This window comes from Pteropus vampyrus, unplaced genomic scaffold (genome assembly GCF_000151845.1).
Source record: "Pteropus vampyrus isolate Shadow unplaced genomic scaffold, Pvam_2.0 Scaffold384, whole genome shotgun sequence".
Classification (NCBI taxonomy): domain Eukaryota; kingdom Metazoa; phylum Chordata; class Mammalia; order Chiroptera; family Pteropodidae; genus Pteropus; species Pteropus vampyrus.
The window spans coordinates 32,022-57,586 of NW_011889165.1; the positions used below are offsets into that span (position 1 = coordinate 32,022).

General features: G+C 35.3%; 1 protein-coding gene across 1 annotated transcript in view; it reads left to right on the plus strand.

Annotated features, from left to right (window-relative positions):
- The window catches only part of LOC105305421 (A-kinase anchor protein 6-like), a gene marked incomplete at its 5' end in the record, with an annotated part of 117,780 nt that overhangs the window by 29,571 nt on the left and 62,644 nt on the right, over positions 1–25,565 (plus strand). Inside the window, 2 exons of the mRNA XM_011380015.2 lie at positions 19,239–19,385; positions 22,419–22,643. Of these exons, the coding sequence (XP_011378317.1) occupies positions 19,239–19,385; positions 22,419–22,643 (372 nt within the window). The remainder of the gene's footprint in view (positions 1–19,238; positions 19,386–22,418; positions 22,644–25,565) is intronic.

Here is a 25,565-nt window from a genome sequence, read left to right on the forward strand (position 1 = left end):
TTTGGGAAAACTACCATAAAACGTGTAATTTCTAAATACCATAGTATTTTTTGGTTTATTTCAGGTAGTAGTCATAAATACGCATTTTATGAGCCTTCTAAGACCCTTTCTTTTTCATTTTACTTTTATTCAGTGATAGATAACTATACACTTGGATTCTCAACAGTGTCTTTTGCTAAATCTGTCATGGAAGTTCAGCTTTCTCTTTGACATCTTATTTTTCACATGTTTTAATTTTCCTACCTTTTTTCTTTAAGCAGAGTTACCAAATGCTCCTCAAAATTTTTCATAATATAGAACAGATATATTCACATACATTGACATATAATTCTCTATTGTAAATTGGTCATTTCATATCGCATGAACAACCTGTTCTTGCCTTCTGCTTGTGTTACAGTATGTACATCACTGCTTTGTGTTTGAATTGTCACATTGGATGTCATGGCAAATACAGCTAAAGCTCTCTGGAGAGCTGTCCGGTTAAAGGCAGATTCATATTTGCTTGGGGAAAAAATTGATTACAAGTTTTTTCCACTTTGCAAACTACATTAATTAGTATCAAATCCAACTAATAATTCATTTATAAAATTTGCATCACTTGCTATGTGCCTAAGCAGAAAGATATTTTCTATCTTAATTCTCTTTTCTCACATATGTTTTTTAAATTATATATGTCTATATGTCCTAATATATATATATCAGGAATTAATGGTCTAATTATTTCACCTTTACTTTAAAAGTAAGAAGAGTAAGGAATGATTCTGTCTGATATTAGTGACTATGAAGATGAGGCAATAAGCATTTGTTAGGTATTACTATGAACTGTGGAGAACAAAATAAAAGGAAGGTTATCTTTTTCCTTAAGTAATTTATAATCCATTTAGAAAAGTAAAACCAAAAAACATGAAATAATAGCAAAGATAGCACATTGTATGGTACAACAAAATAACTGCTGGTCTTTTTAAAACGTCTTCATAGAAGAAATGAGATTTGAACTGGGCCTTGCTGGATAGAATATAAATAAGTGGGATGAAGATAGGTGTATTGCAAAAGAATGCAAGATGAGAAAAAAATCTCAAACCTGGGAATTAGTTTGACTCGCTCCTAGGACTTTACCAAACTCGGGAAGACAGAGTGAGGAAAGAGTAGCAAACCAATGACAAATCCTAATAGCTATCGTCTGTGTGTTCAATAAAAGGCAATTTTTTTTTTCTATTCAATATTGAATCCTAGATTCAGTGTTTCACTTAGTGAAGGGAAGTTATATACATAAATATACAAATTAGTGGCATAGAAGAGATGAGAAAAGTTATGCCAAAGGTCATATTTTCTTAACATGCAACATTTGGATCAAGTTTGAACAAACACTTGTATATAATGCTTATTATGTAAAACGAATTGTAACAGGATCTTTGCATATATTAGCGCATTCAATCCTCAAAGCAACCTTATGAAAGAAGTGTTAATATTATCCCCAGATGAGCAACTAAAGCACAGGGAATTGCATGGCTAGTAAGCAATACAAGTAAAGTTTAAAAATGGGCAATCTAGTTCCAGGCGTATATTTTCATTTGATTTATTTTTATTTTCAATTTTCATTTCCCTTTTTTTTCCGGTCCAACTCCTTGAATCTCATTGATTCACGAATTAAAATGTTTGGCATGGGTCCTTTTCTGTCACCATGTTCATAGTGATTAAATGATTTTGTGTGTACAGGTTTTGAGTAGTGTAGTAGTAGCATTGGGTAATTCCAACATTTTCCCTCCTCCCTTTATTAAGGGTAGAGAAAAATAGTAACGCTTAGTTGATACATTTTCTAAAAGATGGGAAAAATATATATAACATGTATTATATATATGTATTGTTTACCTTTCCAGTGACTCCACTCAGATGTGACATTTTATTCTCTAATATAGATAATAGTTATAATACCTTATCTCTAAGACAGATAATAAAAACAAATGGGAAATTTGCACTCTTACTTACAAATTGGTGACAGACCAAAACATTTCATTACAAAAGTCAAGAGTTTTCAAATTAAAAACTTTTTTTTAAATGCTGAATTTACTTAGAGATCTGAACTTTCATACAAACGTGATCTAATTACTTCTTAAAATATCTGTGGTAAGTGGCGAGTGTATCATTGTCCTTGTTTTTCAGATGGGATAACCACAGAAATTGACATGACTTCCTTTAAATCATGTAGCAAGCCACCAATAGAGCAAAGGCAGAAGTAACAGTCAGAGGGAAGATGGTACCTAGAGAAAGGGCTCCCTATCAATGGTGCTTAGGGAAAATCCTCGAAGTCACAAGTTTTAGTACCTATTTCTTCTTGAAAGGTTATCTGTCGTTATTGCTGTAAGCTATGCTAAACGGCCACATCCTGGTTCTTCTGCCTCTTTTTGTTTCTCTTAGTGAATTTTTGTAGTCCTTACGCAAAATTTTCAAGTCATCATTTTGATGTTCTTTCATCTGATTTTTGGGGAAGTCATTCACTGAAGACCTTTCTAGCTGTCAGTTCTTTCTTCTTCTGCAATACTACTTATTTTTATGTAGTTTTTGTGATTCATTTTCTGTAGATTAGATACTGTTTCTCCTATCTAGTTAAACCTTTGTAATTTTCCCTATTTACTTATTACTTTCTCTCCATCTATCTATTCATTTCCATTATTTTGTTCTCTAATTCTTTACTCCTTCCTCTTTCTTTATCACTCTTGCGATTGGAGACACACGCATGCCATTTCTCTTTAATGAAGCTGTTCTAATAAACTTCCTTGAATGGTTATGGTAGGCTCCCTTACATAGCTTGAAAAATGCCCAAAAGCAGTTATGATAATCCAGGTTTGCTCTTTATAGTCCTAGTTTGTACTAAGAAATTTTTGCCTGTACCCTAGAGCTTCTTTAAACTGTAAGCTGTCGTTCTTCTGAATGACAGGTATGACTATCAGTGAGAACTCTCCTATTTGCTCTGTTAGCCTCCACCTCATGCTATTAAAAATCTATGGAGGGTTGAAGGACGAGTCTACATCAAGATGGATCTGGCCATTGAAGCTACAAGGGTGGGGTTTTTAAGTGTGTTTCAACCACTCCAAAGTCACTTCGAATGTCATTCTTGACTTTATTTACATTATATTATCAGGGGCCACCAGTTTCCTTAGACTTCCCGACTGATAGCTAAAGATGCATTTTTAAGAATAACAGCATTGTCTAGCAAACTAAGCCGAAATTCCTCCTGAAAATTCTATTTCTGGGTTTTAGCACTATCTTACTTGGGAAAGTCGCTTAGCTTCCATATATCAATTTTTAATCTGTGAGACAGAAGTGATATTACTAACTGTCCCCATGGGCTTGCTATAATAGAACAAAAAAGAGAACACTTTGTTGAAATGACAGTCAGGCTTTCTGAGGTTGGGGCAACAAACAGTGCTTAAAGCTTAAAGCCTGAAATCTCTAAAATTTATTTTCTTAAGATCTTTGGTAAGTACGGACTTGTACCCCAAAGGAAAAAAAAGGAGAGACTGGAACAGAAAGGTTTTAAAGCCGATTACAGACCAGTGTTGAGCTGGAAATTGGACCCAGGCTCTTGCATTCTGATCAAATGTTATTGCTAGGAGAAAACACTGAATTCATAAAAGGTGTCCTTAAATATTTAAAGAGCTGCTGTCACCTTCCTCTTTTCTTGGATACATGTTATAGAAGCTTTTCTTGTGTTAGCCATTCCTGGCCATGGGAAACAGTTAACTTTTTTTGTGGTTTCTATGTAAAACTCGAGAGTAATATGTCTGTATTGACATTTTGACCCAGTAAGTTTTTCACTGAGCATGAAATTCAAAGTTAAATAAGGCAATCACTACTCATTTCTGTGTACTAATACTATACTTGGCATATATTTCAATAGCTGATACGGGCTCAACTGGTCTTTTTGACGGGCGAATTCAAATGAATAAATATTTCCCAACTACCTTCTATACCCAAGCCATAATGCTGAGAGTTACAGTAGATAAAGAGTGAACAACACATGGTCCCTGACCTTAAGCACTCTGTTGTAGGAGCTTATAATTTAATTCTGAAACCACATTCATTCTCATCTGATGTGAAGGCACCAAAGTATCCTCAACACAGAAGCCTAAGATATCAAATACTTTACTGTACAAGGACTTGGGTAGTCACCAAGAAAAATTCCATTGCATCATGGATCCATTAAGGTTATAGATGTGAAAACCCTTTAAAAAAAACACCCTACAAAGAAAAAGTCATGATGGGAATGCATAAAAGTATGACGGTATTCCATTTTGGGAATGTTTTGGGAGCAGAAAACTTGGAAATGCTTTGATGGCTCTGTCTTAACACCTACTATCACATGTTGAGTTCTGGATCTGCTTCTCAGTGCTGAAGTTTGTAGTCCCTGGAGAATGTTCATTTGCACTAAACTTGAAAAGGTGGTTTTTGGTGACACGATATGGGGGATAGTGCTTTCAGACTTCATTTAGGCCACTAATTCTCAGATTTCTGAAGTAACCATATTCTGCAGTAATAACCTTTTTGATAAACTATAGTGGTTACAGTGCTCTACCTTTCATTTTTCTTGTCATCCTCAAAGAAAAAGCAAAATATTCTCCTTGAAGAAACATTACCAATAGAGTTAAGATATGAAATATATAGTCTCTTCCTTATGAAATTAATTTGGCATTATTTTTGAGGTGTGCAGCATCTTGGCAACTGCTTTGGTTTAAAACTCTGTGTGATTTGGGAAAAGCACGTTTCAGAATGTTTAATTCAGCGATACAAAAGGCACTAATGAAATATGCATGTATGAATTTTATATCATATTAGTTCCTTCTTTCTTGAAATCTGAATAAAAGCCAAACATCTGGATTACGTTTGAAAAGCCTGAATTTCCAATTTTCAGAGAGATTCAATCTATTTTGACATTGTACACTTAGCCTTAACATTTACAGCGTGCTATTAACATTACTTGCAATTGTAAAAAAAAAAGTCCAGATTTAAACAAACTTGGTGCTTCCTAATGCCAAAAATATATTTATATTTGAAATGGCTGCTGCTGCACAACCATATACATTCATAGTTTAGGCTTCATCAGCATTTCTATTATAAATACTTGCATTGAACAGTCCTGTAGTTCAGCTGTAGAGATATGGGGTAAGCTTTGATATATAAATTCTCCTATGGTTGTATATAAAAACAAGCAGCAGTTCATGTATTGCTTAGTTTGAGAAACTATTCATCGATTCTGTGTTTTCTGAAGGTCTCAAATATTCAAGGTACTACGTGGTTAACCAAAAAAATGGCAGAGCCCTCATCCTTTGGGAGTTTATTCTTCAAATTTATAAGACAAATACAAGATTTCTATTTTTATAGATATTTGGGTATATTTTGGCAGCTAGACTCAAGGCAAATGAATATTTATGGTGATAATTTAGGGAAGTAAATACTGTATTAATGCTTTATCTCATTATCACAATTTGCTTATTTAAGACATAGCTGGTTAATCGAGTTTTAGGGAGTGAGGCAAGAAGTTCTGTGTCTATACAAGAGATCAGGGAAGGTAGAAGAATGTAACATTGAGTTTGAAGTTTACATAATAGTAAGCCTTCAGTGGACTTTAATTTACTACACTTAAGTTTTACTGGATTTCTTATACTTACAACATATGTTAGGGAATCTCATTCTTTTGTGACATGGAGAAGAGCTGAAGTTGGGAATTTCCTTTTTCTCTTCTTATTTTGCTTTATTAAGAAATTCATTAAATTATGTAATAGTGCCCAAGTAAACAAAAATAGATGTGTTTGGAGATGTTCGCTTAGTTTGGGAGATGGAAAACAAAAGAAACGATGTTTTTAAACTGGAAACTTTTTTAAAAGAGAAAACTGAGTTTCATTACATTAATTGCTGCTCCTCGTGTCTTTTTTTCCATCCTACATTGCATACTCTAACAGATATTACATAATTGCATAACTATTCTTACTATGTGCTGACATGACATTACGACAGCTCTGATATGGTGCATCATAATGAAACCATAATTAGAACAGTCATGATGTATTATGGCAATGATCCACATCATCACTGAAGTGCATTGGAATGCACAGAAAACCCATTGAGATGTGCAAATTTCAACATAACAGCACAACCATGAAGTCTCATAGCATGAAGGAGAAATTGCCATTATGCCTGTACTGCTAGCAGCAAGGGTTGTAAGACATTTCTTAGATATCTGTGAAAGAAAATTCTATGTTGATGGAAGAAAATTTTGAGAGTGGCATTTGTGAAGCGTATGTCTTAAAAAAGTCTACAAGAGGGACCTTGTTGAAACATGGACCTGACTGGCTTCCAGTCAAGATGGTGGAGTAGGAGAGTGCTATGCTTACTTCCTCCCACAACCACCTCAAAATTACAACTAAACTACAAAACAACCATTATTGAAAATTGGCTGAAGTCTCGCTGAATAGAAGTTCTGTAACTAGGGACACAGAGAAGAAGCCACCTCGAGACTGGTAGAAGAGGCAGAGAGTCAGAATGGGCTTGTCCCACACTCTTGTGTGGCAATTAAAAATTAGGAGGGATATCTCAACTGTGGAGGTCCCCTTGAGGAGTGAGGGCTTCTCAGCCCAGGGTTCCAGTGCTGGGACAAGAGGTCTCCACAATTTCTGGCTTTGAAAAACAATGGAGATTGTGACTGAGTAAGACCAAGACTGCTGGAGTCCCAGGTGCTACTCTTAAAGGACCCGTACATGGATTTACTCACTGATGAATCACTTGTTCTGAGCTCCTGCACTAGAGCAGCAGCTCAAAAGGCACCAGGGAATAACTGAATTATCTGGCTTCAGAAGGGCCAGAGGGGCAGCTTTCTCCTAGACAGAAGTGCCAGCAGAAGCCATTGTTCCTTTGTTTAGCCCTCCTATCACCCAGCCTGCATATGCAGGTGGACACTATAGCTGAGTCTCCATCAACCTGGCTAACACTATTCACTCTGCCCTGGTAATTCCCTGAGATGCTTCCCCACCCACCTTGTGGGCCTACCTACGCCACTTCCAGTGGCTTTTCCATACAAACAGCTTGTTTTGTCTCACACTGTGGACTTTCCTAAAATCTCTCAAAGGTTTACAAGCCCCAAACAAGCAGTATCTTGCCTTAGCATGCCCCATACTTCTTTCTAAGCAGTCCCAAGCTCAGCAATAGCAGCAACTGGACTCAGTTCACAGCTTAGCCTCTTGCAGGCACCTCCAAGCCCAGAACAAGTGGCAACCATCTACAGATCACTTTGTAGCTCCTATAAAGTGACCCTTGGCAGGGCACAGGCAGTGGCTGAACTTGGCCTGCACCAGAACCCCTCCCAAGGGGCCCCAGAACCAACATACCCAGTGGTCAGCTAAAAACCACACCAGAGCACTACATAACCACTTCCACAAATGACACACCCAAAGGGCAGACTCAGCAGGCACCAGAGCCCCACTGAAGTGAATACTACTCCGTAGGGTCAGCCCCTACAAAACAGCTCTTCCACTGTAGTCACGGCCAGTCCTCACGACCAATCAGCCTGAGGGTCAGTGCCACATATCGATGTGCTAACAGTAAAAAAGAAAAAAAGAATCCAAAAAAAACTGAGGATAGTTTAAGGGGCCTCTGGGACAATATCAAGTGTAACAACATTCACATCACAAGGGTACCAGAAGGACGAGAGAGAGAGAGCTAGGAATTGAAAACTTATTTGAAGAATAGTGATGGAAAACTTTCCTAACCTGACAAAGGAAATAGACACACAAGCCCAGGAAGCACAGAGAGTCTCAAACAAGATGAGCCCAAAGAGGTCCACACCAAGACAAAACATAATGAAAATGCCAAGGTTAAAGACAAAGAGAGAATCTTAAAAGCAGCAAGAGAAAAGCAGTTAGTTTCCTATAAATGGGCTTCTGTAAGAATGTCAGCTGATTTTTCAACAGAAACTTTGCAACCCAGAAGGGACTGGCATGAAATATTCAAAGTGATGAAAAGCAAGGACTTACACAGGATTATTCTACCCAGCAAGCTATCATTTAGAATTGAAGGACATATAAAGAGCTCCCCAGACAAAGAAAAGCTAAAGGAGTTCATTACCACCAAACCAATATTATAAGAAACATTAGAGAGACTTCTTTAAGAAGAAGAAAAAAAGATAAAAAGCATGAATAATAAAATGACGATAATACATATTTATTAATAATTATTTTAAATATAAATGGAATAAATGCTCCAATAAAATAAAACAGGGTGGCTAATGGATAAGGAAACAGGACCCTTACATATGCTGCCTATAAGAGATTCATTTCAGATTAAAAGACACACATACTGAAAGTAAAGGGATAGAAAAAGATATTTCATGAAAATGGAAATGAAAAATATCTTGGGTAGCAATACTTATATCAGAAAAAATAGCCTTTAAAACAAAGGCTATCATAAGAAATAAAGGAGGACCCAGCAATTCCCCTTCTGAATATTTATTCAAAGAAACACGAAAAATTAATTTGAAAAGACTTATGCATTAATATGTGCATTGCAGCATTATTTACAATAGCCAATATATAGAAGCAAGCTAAGTGCCCATAATATGTGAATGGATAAAGAAGAAGTGAATATATATATATATATATTTGTCAGCCATAAAAAAGAATGAAATCTTGCCAGCTGCAACAACATGGGTGGACCTAGTTGAAATAAGTTAGAGAAAGACAAATATATGATTTAAATTACATGTGGAATCTAAAAAACAAAATAAAGGAATATACAAAACAGAAACTCATAGATACAGAGAACATTTTGATCATTGCCAAATGGGAGGAGGTTTGGGAGGATAGGTAAAAAAAAGTAGAAGGGATTAAGAAATACAAATGATAACTGCAAAATAGTCATGAGTATGTAAAGTACAGCATAAAGAATATACTCAATATTATTATAATAACTATGTAGGGTGTCAGATGGGTACTAGGGTCATCAGGGTGATCACTTCATAAGTTTTATAAATGGCTAATCACGTACACCTGAAACTAATATAATATTGTATGACAACTGTAATTGAAAAAAGTATTTTAAAAATAAATATGGACCTAACTGCATCAATCCTATAGTAGAAGCTTCCTATAAAATATTTATCAGAAAAAGACCAGAAAAGTTTTATTTAATACTTCAATGAAATACTTCTCTAAAGTAAAACAGATTGATGATTAATTGGGGATTTTCGGTTAACCTTGGCTTTTCTTTCTCTGTGTCCTATCTTGAGTTTAGACTTTATAGCTTACATTTTATGTGGTTGTCTTTATTCTATTGTTGTTCTCCTAGGTTTCTCTGCATGAGAATCTTACATCTGAGTCCTGTTCCAGCAAATGACAGCTACTCCTTAACTTTGTGATTTTTAGTCTTGGCATTTCTTCTACATATAATAATGTGATTATTATGGCTGATCCAGTGAATGTGGGCCCCAAGAAACTCAACTTTCTAAAACAGAGAAGAATTTTCAACTCTATCTTCTAGGCCAATCCTCACTTAATGCCTCATTAACCCATAAAATATCCCAATGGGGTAGACTTCTGGTCTCTGCCTAAATACTGATGGTTGAGCTAATGGTGAGTGGGAACTCACTACTGCCCAAGCCACGTTCCTATATTCAACCTTAGATCCTAGGCTTGACTTCTAAGGGCAGATGAAACAGATTAATATTTTCTACGTAAAAGTCCTCTAAACGTTTAAAGTCGACTAACACATCCTTTCCTCTCTTCTCTCGTCTTCAATTCTTATTTATCCCTTGGCTGAATATCTCTAGCTTCTTCGATAGCTTGCTCCTTGTAGTTTTGATCCTTCTCCCTTCCTTGAGAGCTCTTCTTTGGACATTCGATACATTGTTTACATCCCTCTTGGAAAATGGAACCCAACCAGAACGAGGACTGTAGGTTTGGGACTAGTAAACCATAGGCATGCTAATCTACCTATTACCTTTCTTATTTTTGAAACACGATTGCCATTGTGTGTGCCTCAGTTCAGCCCCAAATCATGTTCCTTTTTTTTTTTTTTTTTTTACATTTACATTGACCTTTCATTGTCTGTTGACGCATTGAACATGAAGACAGTTGAAGCCTAGCCGCCTCCATTCTTTATACAGTTTTTGTATTTTTATTTTCATTTTTTGGTGGACGGAGGGAATGGTTGTTAACTCTGTCTGTGTGAACATTTGTCATATCTTCATCTTAGATTTAATCTAGTATGCCAGCATGCTGTGTTCCACTTAGAATCTAATATTTAAAATAGACATTAGACAATAGTGCTAGTTGCCTACAAATCCAGATCCAACATAGAGACATAGATTGGCCTGTACAGTGTTAAAGTTTTAATTCAACATCTAAAAATTATGAGATTTCACCTAAAAAAATATTTTCGTCTTCTCTTAAAATATATACCTGGCCATACAGACCCATATTGAGGCCATATTCCTACGTGGAAACAGTTGGCAGAGCTGGCTGATTCGTGGTTGCCCCTTTTAGATGGAGCTTATGCTCTCCCATCCTCTGCAGTCCATACTGCTTCCTCTCATTTTCCCTTCACTGGGATCAAATGTTGGTAATCATCATATTTATGTATTGTTATTCTTTTTGTAGAGAAAGTAGTTCTCTTTTCCCATGACACTAGCAATAGTTGGCAGATAAAAGATAGATGACTTATCTGTGCTCAACTCAGCTCCTTTACATTAGCTGCCAAGTAATGGGGTGCTGGAGCTGGCTCGTGCTGGCTTGTGAGAACTGATTGTTAAAAATTCAGGAATTTTGCCAGCAGTAACAACCTGATAGCTCGGAATCTTGGTAGCTTGGACTCTGCCATGGTGGGAGTATTTACACTAGGGAATCAGCAAACACTACAAAAAGGGATCCCCTTCTCTGCCCCAGCCAGTTTACTATTGTACTACTTCTCTGAGCTAAAATAGTTACTATTCTTTAACGATCATTGAGTTTAGTATAATCTGGCAATCTGATTAACATGCCAATACACATATTTTTTACTTATATGTCATTAATATAAATATTATGTAATATTAAACCAAAAAAGAGTCTTTGGCATAACATAGGCATTAAGCAGTGGTCTTTACTAATGGTTGTTTAACAGGTTCTCAACAAAACTTCTTGTACTTCTATGCCTCTGAATGACTGAATCCTTCTACTCAGATTAGGCTTATGAAAATCTACTAGAAGTACATATACCTGACCCAGATATTCACATCCTTGCTATAGGGATTTAAGTCATTAGATTTTGGGTGTATGATCTTAGCAATTTAATTATGTTTAAAATCTGGTTAGTAGTGTAGTAAATAACTGGTATTGCTACAAAATTGCATTGAGACTGTAATCGGATTGAATTTCTACACAAATTGACACTCAATTAAAATTTCCATATAGCCAATGAGTTAGCCAGTTCTTGGCCAGGGAGCTAGAACAAATGCCTTCCTCCTAAATTGATCACTTCCAACAGCAACATTTATAATAAAGTCAAATCAAGCTCAATGCATTAACTAAAATTTGAGGTTGGCTTATCAAATACAGATCAAAAGCAAGAAATAAACTAGAGAGCACCCACAATATTTTCTCCTTAAATTCTTCTATTTTTATTGACACTGGAGGAAAAATAACACATTAAAACCTCCTTACTGAATTACTGTCCAAAACCAATAGATCCATGGGGCTCGTTCAGCTAAAAGCCACAACAGACTTTGTAATGCAATGATGTAATCTTGGCTTTGTGTCATTTATATTCAACCTAAAAAAAAAAAAATTTCCTGAATAGACAGGCTGACAACAATATTGTTCGTTGTGGGTTTTTATTTGGATTCTTTCCAAATGGTTCACATGCCTTCACAGTAACACATCATGCCCGCTTACGTTTTTGCCTGAATTCCAAAGTTTTCTCCTTTTACTAGCTTTCTATTTTTCTTTTAAGGTCTCAGTTATGTTTGTAAAACTAACCAGCTCCACCACAAAATTAGGATGTATCTTGCAGAGTGCATTCATTTTACTTTTTGCATATTTTTCCCGAGGTCATGTCAAGGTTAGTTTGAATTCCATCCTACATTAAGACTTCTTTCACAGCTATTTAGCTCGGCAGCCTACTCCCCGCTGGGGTCTGCCCCTTGGGCACGTCAAAGCTTCAGACCTGACGAATCACACACAGATGAAGCTGTACAGTTTTTTAAACAGTTTCATCAGTAACTTTTTTCTTTTTCACTATCCTTCTTCGTGTTGAGATTTTTTTTTCCCTCTGAATTACCATTTCAGGAATGTTGATTACTATTTGAGACAGTTTGTTTTTACATCAGAGTTGCACACTAGCAATATTATTTATTTTATAGTAAATCATACTAATAGCCTTCCAGTCACCAAGATGACAGACCAAGAGACCTACAGACCATTCCTGACTAGTATAACTGTAATTCCATTATTGAAATCTATTTGTAGCAGGAAGCTTAGTGTTGGAAAGCTAGCTATATCACAGAGTCTACCAGAATCAAAAAATGTCAACTGTAAAAATGCATCGAGTTTATAATATATGCATTGAGCCTGGAAATGTTTCTCAAATAGTTAGGAATGTGCTCTTATCAGTATTTTAGCAAATTGTGAAACTAATGGTGCAACTTCATTTCCTGTTTAATTGATGAAGTTAAAATGCTTGGTTGCTAATGAGTGTATTAGCAAACAATGTCTCCTTTTCAGGCTTAAGTAGATCAGGATTTTTTTTTTTTTTTAAGCAGCTTACTGTCCTTATTTTTATATAATAAAAAATATTGACTGCCCCAAAATTGCTAGATCAACTGAAGAAATGGTGTAATTATTGCTGTATAGTCATTCTGGCAATGTCAAACGACCAGATTATAGTTTTTAGTTCTCGCAGTAGAAAATAGTTATTTTCTTTTACAAACAGAGGCTTTTCATTACATTTTCATTCAAGACAAAGAACACCTGAAGATCTTAACTGCAGACTAAGGAGAAAACTTAAAAGTGAAAGAAAAAATTATATTTGAATGATTCTCTTCTCCTCAGTCCTTTTTTTTTCACAGTTAGTTCAGTATGAAAGTACCCAGCAAAGAGTTCTATGAAAGGTTGCTTGGTTGAAACTAATTAAAGACAGGTCTAAATAGAAAAAGAAAAGAAAAGGGATCAAAGGAATTACATTTGGTGTCAGGATGTTGTTTGGGGACATTTTATTTAGATTTTTGTAATTCTAATCCAGGAAAATGCTCAATTCTGAAAATGTCCTTTTGTGCCATAATTCCACATTTGCGTTATTTTTGCAATAAGATACATGTCAACAGGCAAACATCTTGAAGAAATCATTTCGGCATTGGCGTATTAACACGTTATGGTGAAAAGAGAGGCTTGTGCTTTTCACGCAGTGCATTTCAGTCTTCAATTAATGTGAAAGCACTACAATGCCTATGCAACTTCTCTTGCCTAGTGGTGCACCATTTATCATTGCAGTTTTACATTGACCTTGACACCCACTTCATTAGAATAAAGATTGTCTACCATTTAGGTTACATTGTTCCTCTGCACAGAGACCCCATGCAAATTTCTGTTCAGATAGAAGAGCTGCGAGGCTGTCAGAGGTCATCTGCATTAAATGATTGCAGCTATTTTCCAACTGCTTCTTTTCATTCTACTCAATTCAGGCTAGGAGGATCAATCAAGTCCTCTGCCTGAAACAGTGGGACTGCTGGGAATATAACTGTTTTTGGTAGTAGTGGGTATGCTCTAAACAGTATTAAATATTTAATATAAACTCATTAAAGGCCATGCAAAGGCATCAAAAAGATACCAAATTTATAGAAAACCTAAGGGGTTAGAGAACCTTTTAAAAAATAAATAGAATAATAATTTTATAATTTTAAAGATTATAATTGCAATAGTTCTTAAAATTAGTAAATCTTTCCTATATGACACTTTTTTCTTGCCCTTGACTTGGGTACAGAAGGCACGAGATGGGCAGGCTTGGTGTTCTTAGGCAGTATCGTACATGAAATTGGCATGAAAAGTTTTCACTTATTGGTGTTTTATTTTTGTTTTATTTTTGTTCTATAATAATGAATTCTGTTCTGGGTATTTATTTTAAAAGCTTAGGTATTTGTTATGTAAAAGAAATGATTGGAGAAATAAGTTACCAGGTTTCCTACTTAAGTTTTCTGAGTGATATAATTGGAATTAAATTATTAATGGGAGATACTTTAAAAAAGATTGTTTTATGATCTTCTATTAGGGAATTTGCAATTCATTTTAATATTTGTAGTTTGATTTATATTAAAGATAATGCAATCTATGTCCAATTAACAATACATGGCCAATGTAATGTGATTTCCAGATCATGCAAATGGAATAAGCTAGAAGAGGGGGGAAAACTCAATTCTTAACCTCAGATGTAATTTGCTGTGTGAGTTCTGGCAATTTTAAATGACATTGCACTTTTTAATTTTTTTTCCAAAGGCTCAGCAGCAAATTTATCCCAATCAAGAAAGCCTATTATTAATTTACAAGGACAATTGTAGGAGTCTTTATAATTTCTCTGTGCAATTATTCGCCATAAATTGCTAATGGTAAAATACAAGGAGTTTGCAAGAAATAACGACTATTATTTGTCTTGGGCTTGAACTCTCTTCTTCAGTCTTGAACACCTTCCTGAAGTGCTGGTGATATTAGCTCCATGTGAAACATCACATGCCTTGTGAGATGCTGGACACTGGTGTTCCAAAAAAGGGGGCAGCACAAGAGCTGCTGCAAAGGCGACACTGGCCTCTAGCAGATTCCTGCACTCGGCATGTACAGCTGAGCTGTGGACCCTGGACTTTCATAAAAAAAGACTCTTTGTTCACCACTGAATGGCATTAGGCATGGACTTGCTGAGGGGCCACCATGAAGCCTCACATGAGGAGGGAAAACACTAGCCAGAAAACACAATATGAGAGCCATACACAGATACATCCCTGCCTTTTTTTGTACAAAAATGCGTATTTTCACACATCATTTTGCCAGTAGTTTGGTGTTTTGGTGCGTTCTTAGCATATGCTTTCTAGTTCATAGACTAAAATACATTTTGTTTTCTCAGTGTTTTTTTTTTTCTGTCTTTCTACCTTTTTGTTGTGTGTTTATGGCAAATATATAGGTATTTGTTGTATTACTTTAGACTGGGAAAGATATTCAGAGATCTTTATTATTATATCTGTCATTCTGATAACTAGATCATTTTCCTTGCTTTAATTCTTCCTAATATCAAGTCACATAAAGCCCAGTTAAAATATAGTGTAAGACGTAAATCCTCAAACCCTGAAGACACAGAATCTGACAGCCCTATTCTAATAACTGAGAAAATTCTTTGGTTTAATTCTTGTGTTTCTTGTAGCCAAAACTTCACTCTCTGCTCAGCAATGTCTGGTCTCTTTTCAGCATAACCAACAGAAGCACCATACAAAAGTCTTACAATGGATGTCTTAATCTCTCTGTGTGCTTTTAGAGCATTATTTTGAATTCCATCATGCTGCCTTTTTTCTTTCCTCTTCTGAAGTTTTATTACAACAGCAGAATTCCCAGGGAGCTTTGGGGGCAAGGTTCACATAATATAGCCCTGAAGTTTTGCTTAGGTGGAATCCATCCCCCAATCCTGGCCATCTTTTGATGATCTTTCTATTTCAAAAAGATTCAGTAGATAGAGTCTTATAGCATTAGCTGTATGTAGTATATTTTTTTATTTTTTTTTATTTACTAGACAGTGAGCATCTACAACCCTTTCATGATGCTTTCTTTCTCTGACCTCACAGTGACAAGGCATCTTGTTCTTTAACATTGAGGGAGGCAGAAAAATGCTTGAGTTGCTCAATGTGTGCCTTCTATACCAGTTTCAAAATGGCTTATTCTTCTGGTTTCCATGGTGACAATTAACACTGTTTCAAGGCATTGTTCCAGTCTCCATTTGGGCAGAATTTTCGGTGTGATTTTTAACAAAAAAAAAAAAAAAAAAAGGTTCGAGAAGGGAAAAAAGCCTAGCCTTTAGCATAACTGTCAAAAAAGTTATCTCAATCAAGTCTTCATGCATTTCTAATTATATTTACTTCAGAAATCCCTGTTTTTTGCTAGCTTTGTTTTATAATTCAATTTTAGCATTTGTGCTTTTAAAAAGTAAACACTGAATAAGAATATTCTAAAAACTTCTTTATTCCTTAGTTAAAAAGTAGACTAGTGTCTGTAGTTATTTTTAACTCTGTTTTTTAAGTTTTCTTTATATATCTGTATATACACACAGGAGTGGCATTTAAAATAGGAGTGGCCTAAGTCTTTAATTTAGATCATTCACATATCTATCATGAGGCTTCATTATTCAAAATCGAATTGGCCAAGCAAATACACTTAATGATGTAAATATGCCCTTTCAATAGAGTATATTTTATTTTTGACTAGACAGAGAGGTCTACTGCAGGTGCTGTGGGGAAATTAAATATTGGATGCTTATTTACCTTAGCACTCAAGAAAAGCCTTCTGACTTTAACTTCGTTAATCTCATTTTTGGCTATTGAAGAGCAGTCTATATCACAACATCCCCAGACCGCAGGACACAGTGGGGCAGCCTCTGCTCATTTACTGCTGTGGGCGGAATGAATATGAAGATTAAATTATCTTCTCACCACAGGATAAAGTAGCCCTACTTGATAGGATGACCAGGAACTGATAGAGCTGGCAGTTGATTCTCCCTGCCTAATGCTTCTGAAAAGATGTTGGAGAGGGAAGAGCAAAAACGTATTAGCATCAACAAAAATATAACCCTCTGACATTATTACATATACAGCTTGATGTCCTAAATCATATCTGATTCAACCTTCAGAGTGCTTCAAAAATTAAAATAAATATTTCACCTAAAACTGCATGACATTCTAGTACCTTTCACTCACATACCAATACATCTAACAATTAGCTGGATTCTCTTAGCTTTTACAGTTTGAAGGCATTGTCCATCAATCACATCTTTCATCAAGCTGTTAATATGGTAGGTTAGTTACATGGTGACAAAGACAGCATACATAAGACAAGTTTTTTTTAATCTTTTATAATAGCTGTTGCAGTGACTACTTGTACCACATTTCACAGAGAAAATTATTTTATTATATCTAAAATGAAATTAATCGTTTTTCATATTTTTATCATTACAAGACCATCATGTTTACAGGGCACATCTAAACTGTTCTCTTTCTTTATTGACATGCTGTGTAGGAGCCATTCAAAGTTGGGATAAAAAAAGGGAGATGAGCTTGTCATCGGTGCAAATGAGAACTGGTCCAGACTGCTCCCAGGTGGCACAGCCAGAGGACTCCCTCTGTCAGTTAATGTACATGGCATAAACTAAAGATTTGAATGGTATTCTTCCACCTGCCTGAGATGCTGTTTCCCCCGATATTGTGTCAAAGAAAACTTACTGAGTTAATTATGTAAAACTTTGTCAGCAAGATCATCTCTTGTTGGGTATCTAATTACATAAAGCAGATTGCCCTCTACTCCAATCATCACTTGGACAAATAAAACACTATGTAGGTTTCTAGAACACTTGTTGAATGTAAAGTCCAGAAAACTCGAGTGGACAGTTGTGTTTTCTAAGTGTTGAAGTAACATAGTCCTGGTAATTGCCTTCCATTAGAAACGTAATCAGAATTTCCCACGTATTACAGGCAAATTCTAAAAGAGCTCTAAAGCAACCCTTAAAATTTTTCATTATGCATATTCATGTAATTTTGGATACTCTGACACCATGATCAGCATTCATTAATACTACGAAATGCTTTAAATCACCTTATTTAAAACATTTTGTTCTGTGATCCACAAATGACTAACATTTCGAGAAGTTTACATAATACAAATGATGTGCATGTTTAGTGCAAATGAAAGATTAAAATATGAAACTAAAAGTATGCAAACATATGCACACAAATGCTGAACATCAATTAACCGAAACGGGGATTTTCATACTTTCTTTTTCTTTAAGCTCCTTCCAATTGTATTTGATTTGGGATCTTATATAATATCATATTTTCAAGGTAAATAAAACCATCCAAGTGCTTGGGCATGTTTTGGACTTGCTGATTTGCCACTTTGCTCAAACAAAAGCTTTTCTTATTAGCTGATAAAGTGCTAATTTTATCTCAGGGCAATGGAGCAATACTATCAAGGACCTCATTGATTTAACTTTTATGCCTCGATGAAAGAAGTTTTGGGATTGCCGTTATATTTTGGAACTGTGCTAAAATTGTAAAATATGTTTAATATTTTAACTAGAATATAGTTTTTCTACTTAGAGATGTTTTTATGTGTACATTTAAAATGACAGCCATAGTCATTTATAGCTATCCTTAATATAGGACCTTCTAACTATGAAGTTATCCAAATAGAGTTATTTGAAGACAATCACCATAGTAACTGTCATAGTAAATAGCACAATGCATTATCTCTAGCAAAACATCTTTTAGGAGAGACTCACTTGGCAGTTTGTTAGAATACAATATATACTGAGAGAGAGGATTCTATAGTCAATTGTGATGTTTAGGAATATTTCACAGTAATCAATAAAAAAGCATAGATTTTTAACCATTCCCAAAGCACTGGTTTTCTTTTTCTTCTCTATATGTACCTCTTCTTCAAGTTCACGTAGAATTTTTAAGTAAAAGAAAAAAGAAAAAAAAAATCTTCACTGAGAATTCAGAGAGAACTTACAAGATAAGGAGGAAGTCACACAATTTGGGGGGATCATTTTATTTGTATCACTCTGAAACTGGTCCTTTGAGGGGCAGAGATGAGAGATGGGCTGCACCCTGGAGCCAAATGTTGACCAAAATTAACTGTTATAGTAAATCCACCTAAACTAGGTATTTTCCTATTTGGAATATTTTAAATTAAAGATCAAATGTGTATGTGAAGTTTAGTTTAAAAAGACATAAATCTTAATAAACTCAATGACCAGCCCGCCGACTAACATGGCTATTTGTGTATGCAAAATATGTATTTTTAACTGTTTTGGGCAATATTTCTCCACTGCTTAAGTTACTGAGGTTTAGTCTCCCTGTAAATATTATTAGAAATAAAAACTTTTAACACCTATGAGCATCACTAACGCTGTGCTCAAAGCTTTTCTAAGAGCACCTCACTCCTTTATGATTTTACCTTTCTCTTTTCTCATTTTAGCGATACAGTGTGGAGATGTCCATCAGGGACCTGAAAAAGACAGAGCTGCTTAGTAAGGTTGAAGCTTTGAAGAAAGGTGGCGTTTCACTACCACATGATCTCCTTGAAAAAGTGGATTCAATTAATGAAAAATGGGAACGGCTTGGGGTATTTGCATTTTTATTACTGTTTGTAGCTTATGTGTACATTTTTTTTGTGTAGTGAAGTACTCTATCTGTCTGATTTCTAATTTGAGGCACAAATATCTCTCTCTTTCAATTCACTACCTACATTTCAAACAAGCTATTCATACTATTATGGGGGAAAAACACTGCTTTTCTTCTTCTGTTGATTTTTTTTTTCTCTGAGCTTGTCTCCTCTCAGATTTTAATAATTTTGGTTCTTTAATACATAAAAAAGTAAGTAAAATATGCCATGTATTATGGGTATGCACCAAGTCAACTATAATACAGTATATCTGATATACACTGACTGTCATGCTTGAATGAATGTTAATAGAATTTATTCTGAAGGTACATGTTAGAGACATCCACTGTTTAACTATTTACTGTACCCTTCAGATGAAAAGTAGAGTTGTCACTACAGCTTTCAAGTAACACTAAAGCCACCAAAACAAAGATGCAAATTTGACCCAAATCTGAATTGCAGAATTAAATCAGCCTCTGTTTTGTGCCTCAATTTCCAGCTCACTTTTAACAAAAGCTGAAAAAAAAAAAAAGTTTCATGTAATTCATTTCATGCAATGATGGGCTGGGTCTCAGCCAAAGACTGAGATGCAAGAATCTGGCAAAAAGGCAATATAGAGATTCTGTTACCCAGAGACCAGGATGGCACTGTGCAGGAGACAGTACTGTCCTTTTGTTGGAAGACAGCTGAGAGAGAGAGGTTAAACTGTATTTTTTCATCAACTTCTCTCTTAAATTGCCTTCACTTCAAATCAAGGGTAAGCTAAATTTGTCAATTACTTAAATGATTAATTATAACAGCTAAGTATGGGTGGTGTCAGTTATGGAGCTTAATTTTGCATGCCTTACATTTCCTGCGTTTTTTTTTTTTTTTAAGAAAAATTTTTAAAGAAATAATACTCCAAAAATATTTAGAATAAAAAGCCCTCCGTGTTCCTTGATGACTTGGAGGAATGCCAGTGTTCAGTTTCTGCCATGCTTAATCTAGGTGATTAAAAAACCGCAAGTTTAAATCTTTGCTTTCTCATCTAGATTCACTACATTCTGCAGTTGTGCAAAGTAACTTAAAACATTGCAAGTTTTTGCTCTGACCTATTGGTACATTACTTTTTAATAGTAATTAATGGCTTTCACATAATATGGTGATTTAAACCAGAACCTACCAAATTCTACAGAATTCATTGATCTCATACAGGAGAAATGTGCTTAGTATATGGTATTTTAAAAGGTGGTTTACTAAATGAGAGCAGCAACTTTATGTGCTTCATAAAGCTATAGTCTGTTTATGTACAAATAGAACTATATCTGTTTCTAATTTGATAAATAGCTAACAATAATTTTCTTTGAAAATTGTTCGAAGGATGTCATTTATTGCTTTCTCGACAAAAATTTTAAATCTACATAATAGTAAAAAAAGAAACAATATTTAGTTATCCTCAATGAGTCAAACATCTTAAAAATGGTTGCCATTTTGACAAAAAATATCATTTGAATACAATATGCAGAGTTTTGTAATGATTTAGGGGGAGAGAAGGGTGGAGGGAAGAGTTTAACAAAACCTGTGCCATGCTCACACCACCAGGCATACTCCTTTAATTGGCATGATTACATTTTAATTGGCATGAAAAAAATTTTAAAGACAAGGATTTTAACTTCTAACAATAGTAAAATAGAGGGATATGGTTTTTAATATTACTTTCATCTAAGGTGAACAGTGTGGAATGGAAATACATTAGAATGAAATGTCAGTGGTGCGTACAGTTTAATCTGTGAAATTTTGTCCCCTGTGCTGCATATTACTCTGTCTCAATTGCATATTAAACAACCCTATCAAGGCAGGCATTGGCATCTGCTGTGCTGACACAAATTGTGAATTAAATGAAATTGATGTCCTCTGTCGTATATTTATGAAGACGGACCATTCTCTGAAGTATTCTGTTTATGAAGAATTTATGATTGCAAACTGTTCCAGAACAAAAAAGTGGCAATAAATTCTTTTTTGTGACCCTGCCCTCCAAGGGCATTGATTTCACCTCCTGCTGCTACTTTTGTTACAGCATAAAAACAATAGCTAAATCTGGATTCCACTGAGGATCTTCAAATTATCAATATTTGCACCATGAAAATATAAGGTTGTTGGCAAGAAAGGCTATTTTTCTGTTACGATCTCCTAAAGATGTTATTTACAGAACACTACACAGTAGATGAATGTTTGTTGGCTTAATTTTGCTTGTGTTTTAAAGCTTATCTTTGTAGGTTTAATTCATCATTATAGATTAACTCTTACTGATTTTCCAAAGAGAGCGTGTTTAAAAAAAAAAAAAGCTCTCCCCAATTACACCTTCATAAAATAGTAGTTAACCTAAGAAAGCTTCTAGCATAGTGGATTGGGACTTATTTTGACACATATATTGGAAAGTCTACCATCCACAAATGTTAAGTGGGAAGAACTGTGGGGCTGAACAATTTCCAAGTGAGGCAAAATCAACAACAGTACCAAGGAGGCTACCCCTTCTTAACAGCCCTCAGTCACATGGTTTGGGGAATTGTACTAAGCAAAACAAAACAAAAGGAATTTAATTCTCTATGCACAATCTATTCCTGGCCTCTTTAGTATATTGATTAAACTCAGTCTTCTATCTCTTAAAAATTTTATGCGGAGCATTTTTTGCTATAAACTCCCATCAAGAGAATTCAAATGAATTTTTATCAGTGACCATGGTGAACTTTTGGGTTAAAACTTCTTTCTGTTAATGGAAATTATAAGTGAACGCGGTCTTCTTAAGCCTCTAGTGGTAGTCAGAACAATACACATTGCTTAAGAATTCGAATCTTAAATGGACAATGAGCTAATCTGAACTGAATATCAAGTCACGAGGTGGCAGGTGCAGCTGGACACCTTCCAGGTGGCCCTTGTTACCAGCCAAACTGTGATATGTGTTTGGTACCTAAGTTAATCTATGTTTTTGTTTTTGTTTTTAATTTGATGCATTAGAAAACCCTAGGAGAGAAGATCCACGACACAATGGCAGGGCACAGTGGGTCGGGTCCACGTGACCTGCTTTCTCCTGAAAGTGGAAGCCTGGTAAGGCAGCTGGAGGTCAGGATCAAAGAACTGAAAGGGTGGCTCAGAGATACAGAGCTTTTCATCTTCAATTCCTGTCTGAGACAAGAAAAGGAAGGAACAATGAATGCTGAGAAACAACTGCAATACTTTAAGGTAATAAAAAAACAATCAAAGTTGATAAAAAGCTTTCTTTATGGCAGGGATGAAATATTTATCAAGTACATAAAGTATTATACCCATGTATCTATGTATCACTGTGCACTTAAATGTTTCCTTGAATTTATAGACACCCTCCACATTTCTTATATGCCTGTGTGTATATAAAGATGAACATTAAGCATATCAAATACACATTGTGTAGGAGGAATCTCTGCTGCTGTGTGTTTTGTGCAAGGCTTGTGGAGGGAGGGCTTTGATAAATTAAAAGCAGACCAGCAAACACTAAAGATTACTGAGGACTTTGAAAGGCAAGACCTAAACGTTCTATAAATAATATGGCTAAATACTTCCATAGATTGATATGATAAAAGCACATGATTTAATTGAAGACCACTAATGATAATAAAAGGAAACATGATTTTTACATATGAAAGAATCAACTCTTCATGGAGGGAAGAAATAAAAAGGGTTCCTACATTATAGGCATAGTCCATCATAGACCGATGCCAGCTTTTAGCAGCACAACTGTGTGTGTGGTCACTGTACGTCTATGAAGAAGCATATCCCTCTGTTTGTTTCCATGGTTTACACACTATCTGTTAAAAAGCAGTTAAAGATTCAAATGTTTTCTCACACTGCCCATGCTAGCCTTACTGCTTGAACTCTCTTACAAAGGCAGTGGTTATTTGGGCTCTGGCTGGTGTCAGCCTGAGGCTTTGGGGTTGCAAAACATGAATAAGGTAGCAAGAAATCTTCTGATATGAAAGATCTTAAAGAGAAAGAGAAAAGCCCAGAAGAGCCTCTTGGCACCAGGCAACTGTTTCTTCTCAAGGCCTTCCAGGACCAGGTTCTGTTCATCTCACACCCTCTGCCTTGCAGTCTTCCAGCAGTGTATCAGAGAATTTAGTCCTAGTCTCATGTGGTTCACCTTCCCTCTGCCAGACAGGCAGGCTCCTTTTGCTCACCAGCAAAGTCCAAGAGGAAGTACCCTCGAAGGTAAGACCACAATACTTCCTAATAAACTCTCTATATTACACACCTACACATTGTTTTGATTGAAAACCTCCTCTTTTGCCACTAAATTGACAAGACCAAACTGAAAGTTAAGTGAAAGCCTCTTGGCAAGGCAAATGAGTTTTATTGTCTGAAATCTCATATTCAGATGATTTGTTATTTCGTCTCTACTTGTCTCACCCTAACCCCTTTTGCAGGGAGATGGAGTCTTCAGATATTTCCCTCTGTGTGATTTGAACTTAGTAACAGGTACCTTATAAAGCATCCTGATCATGAATAGGCTGGATGTTGTGAAATGTATTTTTTCTCTGTAGAAGCTATATTGCAGCTTTAGTGAACTGTTTAATAGCCCCAGCCAGTTGTATGACTTCGGTCATGTTTCATGGTGCCTCAATTTTTTCATCTATGAAATGGGATGCTGATAATATTTCTCTCTCATGGTTATGAGTTCACATATATAAAGTATCATTTCTACTTTTTGTAATGATGCATTCGTAAGGGATAGAAACATCTTAACATTTTAACCTAAAGATGTTTGTAGTAATAATTGGAAATAATAACAGGAAGTTGGTTATTACAGATATTTACATACCTACCTTCCTACCCACATATTTCATACTTAGATACTTTTTCCCATTCATTATTATTATAAATGGAAACATGAATATTAATTTTGCTGATGCTTCCAAAAGACATTAGCTTTATGCTTTAGCTTTGTACAGTGTCATCAACATCATTTTCAGCTAGGTCCTAGTAAGAAATTTAAAAGAGTTTAAGAGACAGAGAGAGACAGAGAGAAGTCTCTAGATTTCCAGGTCATTAGATAATTCCCAGGAGTCCTAGTCATTTGCTAACACTTTCTAGCCAGCAGGGGTATATTCACTACACCGAATTCATTATTTACTATGTGCATTTTAGTGCCCGAACATAATCATAGAATTTTAATTTTGAATGTACCAGAGATTATCACATGCTTTTTTATTTTCTTCAAAGATATTTTTTCCTTAGAGTATTTTTATGTTTTTAGTGTCACTATTCATTAAACTAACTGCTTTTACACCCCACTCATTTATTTAGCTAATTTTAAGTAATATAATAAATACAGAGACTTTCCTACCACAGCCAAAAGGTAGGACCTTGATGGTAATGTACAGCTCACCATATGGTTTCCCCAGCGCTATTCTGTCCTCTGCTCTCGTCACCTAAGATAATCGCGATCCTGAACCTCATATTCATTATTCATTTGATTTCCTTTGATAGAAAACAACATTTTAAATTTTAGTTGTTTTTAACTTTATTAAATGGTAATCATGCTGTATGTTATTTTGTGGACTTCTTTTTTAATTTAATATTATAATGCCAATATTTATTGATGTCATTGAGCATGGCTGTAATTGACTTATTTTGACAATTGTATAATATTCCATTATGAGTGCATACATATATCTCATCTAATGCTAATAGCAACCTATGAAGTTGGTATTAGGATCCTGATTTTGCAGTTCTGGAAACTGGTGCATGGAGGTTAAGTCTTGTATGTCCAAGGTCACATACGATGAGTGGTAGAATTAGGTTTTAAATCCAGGCCTGTCTGACTCTAAAGCCCTTTCTCTGAACTGCTATGCAAAATTGATATTTATTGATATTTACCGAATGCCCTTCCACTAAGGGTGACTCAAAGGGAAAAGAAGGACAGAACTAAATGTCATTGTTTATTTCTGGTAGGTTTATCAGTCACTATCTTTAGCAGTTTTGCCAGAATTGCAAATAGCTTCAGCTACTGAAGATCTTGGGAGACGAAAATATTTGTGTTTTGTTTTACAGTTTTGTACTGTATCAGTGTAAATTTCTTTGCCATGTGTCACTTTTTTAATAGAAACTTTTCAAACTTCCTTTGAGAAT